At 41.4% G+C, this 9,618-nt stretch overlaps 1 protein-coding gene across 1 annotated transcript in view; it reads right to left on the minus strand.

Annotated features, from left to right (window-relative positions):
* efna3a (ephrin-A3a) overlaps nucleotides 1-7,805 on the minus strand; it is a 143,744-nt gene extending 135,939 nt beyond the window's left edge. Inside the window, exon 1 of the mRNA XM_030146520.1 lies at nucleotides 7,098-7,805. Coding sequence (XP_030002380.1) covers nucleotides 7,098-7,207 — 110 coding nt within the window. The 5' untranslated portion in view covers nucleotides 7,208-7,805. The remainder of the gene's footprint in view (nucleotides 1-7,097) is intronic.
* Nucleotides 7,806-9,618: the final 1,813 nt, after the last annotated feature.

Here is a 9,618-nt window from a genome sequence, read left to right on the forward strand (position 1 = left end):
TAAATTGTAACTGAACTCACGTACAGTTTTCAAGTATCTACTTTTCTCATGTATTTATGTTCCTAACAATTTTTTACTACATTTTAACACAAATATCTGCATGTGCATCCTTAGATTTTTAAACCAGGCTTTTACTTTACTTTTTTGCATAATATTTCAAGTTTTGACACTGAAACTGACTGGCACGTTTGAACAAAGTGAATATTAATTATTTTATATATGTTTCATATTTTATTTGAAGTGAGAATAATTTTATAATCTAATAATCTTCAAATGGAATTAATATAAGGTGTCCTTAAGTTCACTTTGCACAGCCAGTAGAAACTTCTTTCAAATGCCTACTTTTCTTTTTATACTTATGAGTAAAGATGTTGAACAAGTGCTTCTACTTTTACCAGAGTCGTTTTTACATGTGTCAGCACTTCTATTTGTGTAAAGAATGTATGTACTTTTGCCACCTCTATATATAAGATAAGTCTGGCTGTTTTTAGACATTTTAATGTAGAAATATTATACCTTTAACTGTAACATCTGCATTTTTCTCTCTCTTTTTTTAATTTCACATCTCTATGCTGTTAACTCACCGGGGTGATCGTCTTAAGTTTTGCAAATGTAAGATTTGAGCAGCACAGCTCCCCAGCTTCCTCACAAGAATATATCTTTCATTTCATAGGTAGCTTCCCATCCGATCCACTTATATCATGCCTTCAAGCTCTAAAGACTTTCCTATCATTTTTGTAATAGCATAGTTTCGCTTGAAGATGTACTGATTTATATATTCCCCTCTAACAATATAAGAGAGATACATTAAGCCACTAGAGGTGGTGGGTGCTGATGCTGAAGGGTCAAATTACTTTTAGTCGTTCTGGATGCACAGAGCACTGGAGAGAGATTTCAATTTTCTTCAAATATTCTCATTACAGACACGACAGCTGCCAAAGGGTCTCAGACCTTCAAATAATTACATCTTCAATAGGAAAAATCTCAATTACAACCGAATACCTAATTATTACGCTGCCCATATTCAAAATTGGCCTCGCATGAAAGGAAAACTAGAGCCCTATCATCCACTAAAGCCGTGAGGATAGTTTCCACTTGTCGTACCACCGCTCCTGTTAAGCACCTGAGAGCATTAGAAGGAAGACCTGTCACAGCTCAAGACCTGAAGGGAACGAACAGAGAACAAGATATGACAGAGCACAAACCTGTGTCCTCACTCGGTGCCTTTTTTATGAAGGGACGCTGATAACTCTGACGCTGCCAGTCGGTGCAAAATACCAACTCAATTGCCGCACCTCAGAAGAGGCCTTCTGCTTCAATAACAAAACAAATTATTTTGACCAACTGCTGTGGCTGCCATATCGTTTTCCAGGCTATGTAGCGTAACAAGGCCCATTTCCGAAATAATCAAACTCCAGCCAGTGACCATCCACCTATCAACAGCTTTGATCTTTTTCCTACATGGCAGCCATTTCCATCATAGCGGCGATGTAATTTCCCAGTGGGTAACGGGCACTGCGGTGCAGACTCCCAGTGTAATGTACTGTGGAGCTACCATTCGGAAGTTGGAAAGCTCTCTTTGTAGAAGGCATTTGCATTCAAATCATTGAGTCTAAAATTGGTTCTACCTGTCTGGGATCAGAACTATCTCCTGTGGGTTCCACTGCCAGTTAAGTGCAGTTTTTATAACCTTGGAGCACATGGAATGCTAATGGCGTTTGATGGCACATGAAGGGTCTAACTATGTTTTTCTTTGGGCACCTCCGAACAAAGTGGAGCTCCCCTCACCTGAGGCGGCGCCTAGATGAGTCCCGTGGCATTTTCCCATCAGAGTCCATGAACTGGCTATAATTACACACCAAACCTGCCAATTCCTCACAATAATGAAGCTGAGCAGGCTTGTGGCGCTTCAGACCTCTTAAGGGGCCACAGAATAAAAAGAAGAAGAAATACTGAGACGAGAGCCTTTATTGTGACAGAGTATTACTCAACACTTTCACAATTTCCCATTGGATTGTGTCTATTAAATTCCAAGTTTATTAAATTGTTTTATCTGTATTTCCTCTCACATTTTAATTTAACTTCTGTTCACTACTGCGCACTTAAAGCAGTGATTACCAACAGCGGCGATAATGAACATTAACATTTTTCTTCAATCTCTGCTAATTGTTTTGACTGAAACAGCTACATAAATGATCTTGATTTAAAATGTTATACTTATAAGAGGTGAATTTGTCTGAACAAGTGTACACTGATTTTCCCACCTAACCTTTAAGCATATAAAATGAGCAGAATATCAATGCGTCCTCTGAGGAAGTCTGTATTATTTATCCAGAGGCTGAATAACAATAATTAAAATTTTCAGGCCTCTCAGACATACTGAAACACATTTTTTTCTCTCATCTGTGCTGAGCCTTGTTTTTTTGTTTTTTTTCTTACCTTTTGCTTACTCCGATGTAGCTACTTTGGCCTTGTTTAGTACAGATATGGTTAAGGGCTCCACTGAGCATGAACCCAGAAGCACTGACTGACAACCCTGTAATAATCAATTCTCAAGCATGCTGGTCCAAGGCAATATTTGACATGAGCTTCCCGAGCTGAGCTGCAAATACTTCATGGCAATTTACTGACACTGTGAAATCAAATTAAAAATGCATTTGGACATTGATCACCTGATGCACCCAGAGTGATTGCGGCTCAGACAGCAGCCTTGTTGTGTTTTTGTTCAGCCAGGTTCCATTCACCTTCCCATACCATATAAACGTATTGATCCACACACCCACTCTAGGATCCATATGAACCATTAAATATCCTTTTAGTGTTTCTCCATCCATTTATGTGACTCATGGTGGATTCCAATGAACTAAAAATGGCTAACACACATCTTACCCATCCAATATCAGCTTTGTGACACCAGTGTAGAGCTAAGGCGTGAAGAATCCAGGTAGTAATGTCAAGCCAAGTATCCATTTAATAGCGCTGTTCATCAAACTAATCTGCGGGCTGTCGGCGAAGAATATAAAGCATTTAAATATTCGCAAACAACCTGAATAGCTGAAGAGAGGAATATTTCATAGTAGATGGAAAGACACGTCTAATTCAAAAATTTATAAAAGGTCAATATGAACTTTTCAAACCGTGTTATTCACACAGTCTCATTTAGCTCTGCAGCAGCCGGGCGAAAACTGCACTCAGTCTAACCGTGTTTGAGGTATTACCTTGTGTGTAGTTATGTGGTACAATGAAAGCGAAAGAGCAAACTGACTGGAGGTGAATAAGATGCATTTGTATGCGAAATTACAGAGACAGTGCTGCGACGGCGCTGCAGGTGGACAGACGTGCATGTAATCGGGCAGCAAATCAGCCTGTCTGTGCTGTAGAGAGGCAGGTGAACGGTGGCGGCGATTGTCTCTGAGCACTGGTCCACATGAATGACCCAGTCTGTGTCCACATTAGCACGGATCAACTCCCGTGGGTATCATCTCCTCAGAAAACAGCAGCAACGGCACAAAATAACCTAACTTCCATATCCGGTAAAACCCGCACCCTTGTTCACCCTTCCTGACTTTTGGCCAACTCAATCAATCTTTCCCTTGCATTTCTCCTGAAAAGTGTTCTACTTTCCACCTTTCCTGGGTGTTCTCCAGCCAGTCTCTCTATTACACCCACTTCTTTCTCCCTGTGATATTCTTCACACTTCTCCTTTTCTCTATCCATCCTCTGATTTCTCATTATCTATCCCATTTTCCATCACTCACCCTCTTTTTTCATCTTCTTTGTCTCTGTAACGATTCCCCTTCCTGCAACTAAATGCCTACAAACCTTCCCCTGGAGGGTGTCAGTGCTCTCCTCTGCCCCACAGGGAATCACAACTACCTCTGGCTTGGTCTGCACACACCCACACAGACCGACCTGCCGGTTAATGAGCCTGTTGAGTAAGACGGCACCTTGACTCAACATTGATCACCGGGCCTCTGTACCACGAACTCTCAGGGAAGCTATTTGTCAAGGTGATAATTTATTTTGTAGCACCAGATATGGTGTGCTGGGGATTGGGTTGTTTTTTCTTCATGTGGTCCAGGGGCCTGACAGTTACCATTTCAGGTCCAAATCAGGGTCGCAATATGAGGCATGAAACACAAAGCGCTGTAACTTTCAGAGGATCAGCCAGAAACAATGAAAGAAGGCTTTCATCTTGCCCAGTAGGCGAGGGAATGGCGATTTTGCACAAAGATATGTGGCAGGTTTTCAAAATCAATTCCTTGGTATTCCTTCCAACGGCCAAACAAGGCTTTTTGCTCAGGTGTCCCGCTAAGTTACGAGCGTTAGTAAAGCCACTGTGTGACTTGGGGAAAAAGCAGAAGAGTGAGTGAAAGCTGTGCTGTTGTTTTGATCATGCTGACATGGGGTGCCCAATTATGGAGATGCGGTCTGTCGAACCAATGAGGCCAAACACCTGATGGGAGGAGGTGGCAGGAGCATGGTACGCTGCTTGTGGGTAGGCGATGCTACCGCAGTGCACCGTTGCTCCTGCGTGCTCTCAAGATGTTCCACATCTCCCCCCTCTAATTGGCAGATGGCCTCAGATGCGAGATGATTTAATGGCCTGCGTGTGTGTTTTTTCCTGCCTCAGTCAGCCATTAGCAGGGACATCTGTAACGAGTTGGCCAGGCACACTGCTGAGAGCGGAAGCTGAGAGCAACACTTTCTAATGGGGGATAGTGCGGTCGTGACAGACTTGGTGGTAATCAAAGCACTCTGAGCTATTTCTTTGGGTTATGATAATAGAGACATCTAGTTTCAAATTGTCACAGGCAGTGGAAAACGCTGTGATAAATCACACTGTTTGATGTTGTTTACCTCAGAAAGTATCACACAGCACAGTATTCCTGGTTATCAACTGTGTGACAATCCCTTTTCGCCTCTCAATACACTAAAAGAAGACATTTCTGGCTAAGGGACATCATAAAAAGCCATTTTCAAGCTTTGGCAAGAACAGCTTGGCATCCAAGTGATCTCATTTCTTGCAGCTGTGGTGTAACCATCTGCACTGAATGCTGCGCTCAAGGGTAAAACATTAAGGCCCCAACCAGAGTTTGGCCCTTAAAGGCCTCTGGTTTCTGGCTGTCTGCTGCTGCCTTCATTTCTTACTGCTCCCTCCTGAGTCTGTCTCTATAACCAGAGCTGGAAGAGGGAAGGAACTGCATCGTTGAACAAGTGAGGCCTTCAGCTGGATCTCTAAGCGTGTAGACAGAGCAGTGGAGAAGTGGCCCGGAGCCTAAGGCCTTTTAAAGCTTGATGGCCATCAGTATTCTTGCCATAGCCTCTGAGGATTTGTCTGCTACCTGCAAACTGGGTCAATTTTTGCATTATTTTAGAGATTTGTATCTCACAGTGGAGAAAGGAGAGGTTTTGCACACGCAGGCATGTAGACCCACACCTGCACTTTGTGTCTCTGGTGTTCACTGTTTCCCTGCCTCTCTCTCCCTCATCCTTTTTAACACACACTTTTCTGAATTCATTAATATGAGCATATATTTGTCATTTTAACACATAAATGTCAATTTAAAGCCACAGAAAGTGCTAACTTGGTAATGAATGACTACACTGAGCAACCATACTCATGCTGTGAAAATCATTTTAGACAGAGCGCACAACGAAAGACTAATTAAAATTGATAGATAGAACTGATACTGATTATGACACTCAAAATTGTGTGCACTTTTCAAAGCACTTAAATGCAAGTTAATACAGCACTTCTCTATTCATGTCACACTAACAAGATTAACTGCAGTCATAAATCTAAAATAGTTTTGAATGTGCCAGTCACACATTAACATTAATGTGCTGCAGCACCACCCTGACTGTTTCCATCCGGTTGTTGCAGTTTCTTCAATGTTTAACTTGAGCAAAGCTTCAAATACTTGAATTATCCCACACCCACATGTATTTAAATAACTTTCATACAATTTCAAATTCTAATCATCTACTGTATGTGTGCTCTCAGCTGAGAGCTTGGGAGGTGAATGAGGGACCAGGAGCAGATGGGGGGGAGGTAATGAGATGCAGAAAAAAGGGAATTGAGGGGGACAGACCGGCTGGTGAGACACAGCAGAAAAATAAGAGAGGGAAGAAAATAACCAAGTATGAGATAGAGAGAGGCGATAGGAGAAACCCGCTTCTGAGGTGAATACAAATGGACAGAGGAAGAGCACAGTGAAGAAGGAGGAGGAGGAAGAGGAGAGGGTTGGGGGGCAAAGAGGGAGGTTGTGTGAGGAGAAGAGATAAAAGAATGTGAGAAAGATGGATTCACTGTTGGCTAATGAGAAGACAAAGGCAGTAGAATCCACATCGATCTCTGCCCCACAGCAAGCCGGCTTTATAGCTCACAGGTAGAGAGATAGGAGAGCCCAGGAGCTTACCTGAGGTAAGCAACCTCAGTGTGTGTGTGTGTGTGTGTGTGTGTGTGTGTGTGTGTGTGTGTGTGTGTGTAGGTGTGTGTCAGTGCATACATTACATTACATTATATTAGTGTGTGTGATAAAGAGACAAGGGAATGATTTCTCGTGGTCATACATGTTCGTGTAGATTTATGAAAGTTGGAGCTCTGTATGTGAATTATGTATTTTGTGCTGCAAGGTGAAATGACAGCAGAAAACTAAAAGCAGCGCAAATGAAAAGATGACTGCTTAAATGAGTCATTTTAGTAATGCAGAGGACTGACTACGGCAGATAGGGATCAAATATTTATACAGGCAGCACTCTAACATGAAGGGTGAAAAAAGCAGCATAGTAGAAAGTATTCCCAAATGGAGATGCATTATTTCACAGATTAAATGACTTGAAGGTAAGGGGATTTTAAGATTACAAATTAAAAATGAAAGTATTTCTCTCAACCCCTGATAACTAATGTATAAAATAAGTATGTCTGACAGAAGATGAGTGGATAAATAATGTTGTTAGGGTAGAAAACTCAGCAACCTACTTTGGCTTTAGCGCAGAAACACTGAGCTGCAGAGGCTCTTACACAAGTTCTCCAAACCCAGAGCAACACAAGTTCATGTGCTGTTATTAAACACTGACTGGAAGCCACTTACAGGAGGTTTGAGCTGTTCCAGTACACTGCATGCCGGTTGCTGGCTCTCGACAGGTGCAAGTTTGTAAGCACCAGCGTGATGAGGCTGAGAGAAAACGTTGCGAGAGCCATAATCCCTCCGGTGCGCGTCCAGCCCTGGTTCCCCTCTGTTCCTTCTGCGTCCCCGCTCCTTCTGTCCCAGTCGACGCGTCACTCACAACATCCCAGCGGTCCAACAATAAATAAATAAATAAATAAATAAATAAATAAATAAATAACGCCTTTTCAAGTTATCTCAACACACACAAATGTTGACTTCTGAGCCTTTTACGTGTTCTTCAACTCCAATCCCATCGCGACAAAACCCATTTGCCCATCTTCATCAGCTGCAAATCTATTAGTACTTCTTCTTTTTCTTCTTTTTCTTTTTCTTGTCTCGCGCAGCCGCTGAGCACTTTGGAATCACTCCTTCTTTTGTTTGGTGAATCTGTTTTTCATTTAAGAGCAGCAATACAGGTGATCATAAGGCCACATGTACGAGTGACAGCTGAGTTTAGGAGGAAAATGTTCTTTACAAAAAAAAAGAAAAAAAGAAAGAAAAGCTTCAAGGCGCATCCAAGCTCCGTTGCCAAGGTTTCCGTACCTGCCGCTCCTCTCTCTCATCAGCACCACCAGCAGCAGCAGCAGTATCCACAGTATCCACAGCATCCACAGCACGGTGCGCACACAACGCAACAAACCCGCCCTCTGACGGACGAGATGCGCTCGCGATGTCCATCCAGTGAGCAGCCCCGCCCCCTCATTACATGGGAGAGCCCGATGACAATGGAGACAACAGAATATACTCAATAGAATAAGAAAGAAAAGCAATATGTTGGCAGTTTTTACCAATGTATTATTACAGTTTAGGAGAGGAAACATTTAACCCTTTATAGGACACTCAGAGAAATACTCCAAATTTGGACCTTAGTATGTTATTAGAGGACACAACAAGACTTTAGGCTATTACTTTTGTGAAATATTTCTTTTTTTTTTTTTATAGTCATGTAAAAAAAAAATCAAGGTCAGTAAAGTTACCGTATTTGGTTCCTTGCCTGCAAGTGACAGAAAAAAAAAAAAAAAAAAAAAAAATCCAAGAAGTATATATAAAACTAGAAAAGCACTGGGAGAGCACAGACCTCCACCAAGGCAGATGAGCACCCCTCCATCACCACCAAAATGTGATCATTTGTTCCTTGTGCCAGTATCAACATTTCCTGAAAATTTCATCCAAATCCGCCCCCCATCATCACCAAATTTTTTCATTATTTGTTCCTTGTACCAGTATAAACATTTCCTGAGAATTGCATCAAAATCCGCCCCCCCCATCACCACCAAAGTTTTATCATTTTTTCCTTGTGTCAGTGTCAACATTTCCTGAAAATTTCATCAATACCCACCCCACCCCCATCACCACCAAAATGTAGTCATTTTTTCCTTGTGCCAGTATAAACATTTCCTGAAAATTTCAGGTAGGTATACACTGTATACCCTGGACTACACCACTGCTTTATACATTATTTGAATAGTTTTGAACTCCACAAGGTCAATGAGTTTCAAAGTTTTAGATTATCACTTTGAACATAGAGGAGGTGGACCTTGCAGACCCTGTAGACCACATTAGACCTCAGATTGTTGACTTACTGTCCTCACTGTAACTGTTGCTGTCACTGTCTTGTAATGTGAAAAGACCAAAAACAGTCACTTGCCCGACAAAGGGTTAAAGCATGCTTTCTGTTGGTTTGTTTTTTGTTAATAAAATGAAGGTCAGAGTATATAGGATAGAGCTTTACCTCTTTTTCCTCTCTCTTCAGCCTTGAACGAAAATAGCAAGCCATTTAAGAATCTTAAAATCCCAACTGGATCACACACTTAATCATTTTTTGCAATTAAATAGAAAGAGCCCGACAAGCAAATTTCTGTCATTAACCACTTTCTAACCATAAACTAGAAGCTATTTGATATACAGATGGGCAACAAATTAAAGAGAAAAAAAAAAAAAAACAGCATAAATTGACTTAATAAGGTGTTCTTCCATAACAGCTTCATTGCTCTTTGGCACAGATTTTCTAACTCCCATGGAGTTCTACTGAAGTGGTGAACCGGTTTTCCATAACAATAAAAAACTAACAACAACAAAAAAAGCTCTTCTCATTTGGTTGTTGGTCAAAAACAAGAGGGCTGTTTTATTCTGTAAAACCCTGCTCTGTATCAGCATGATAATGCCCCAGCCTGAGGTCATGAGCAACTATGATTGGTGGAGCTCCATGCTGTTGTCTCCGGTGCCTCCAGGCAAAAATGTATGATTCTATAATTCTATCATCTGATTCTACAATCATGTCGAAAGGCGAAAATAATGTGCATTCCAATACAGTATAAGATCCAAAACCTCCCAGGGGTGTTCAGCTGGATGAATTTCATAGTCACAACAGCATATGATTCATATATTTCTCATATTCAGTGACTGTGTGTTTTTATTGCATCTACAAATGATTTCCCATGAT

The sequence above is a fragment of the Sphaeramia orbicularis genome, chromosome 11, assembly GCF_902148855.1.
Source record: "Sphaeramia orbicularis chromosome 11, fSphaOr1.1, whole genome shotgun sequence".
Taxonomy (NCBI): domain Eukaryota; kingdom Metazoa; phylum Chordata; class Actinopteri; order Kurtiformes; family Apogonidae; genus Sphaeramia; species Sphaeramia orbicularis.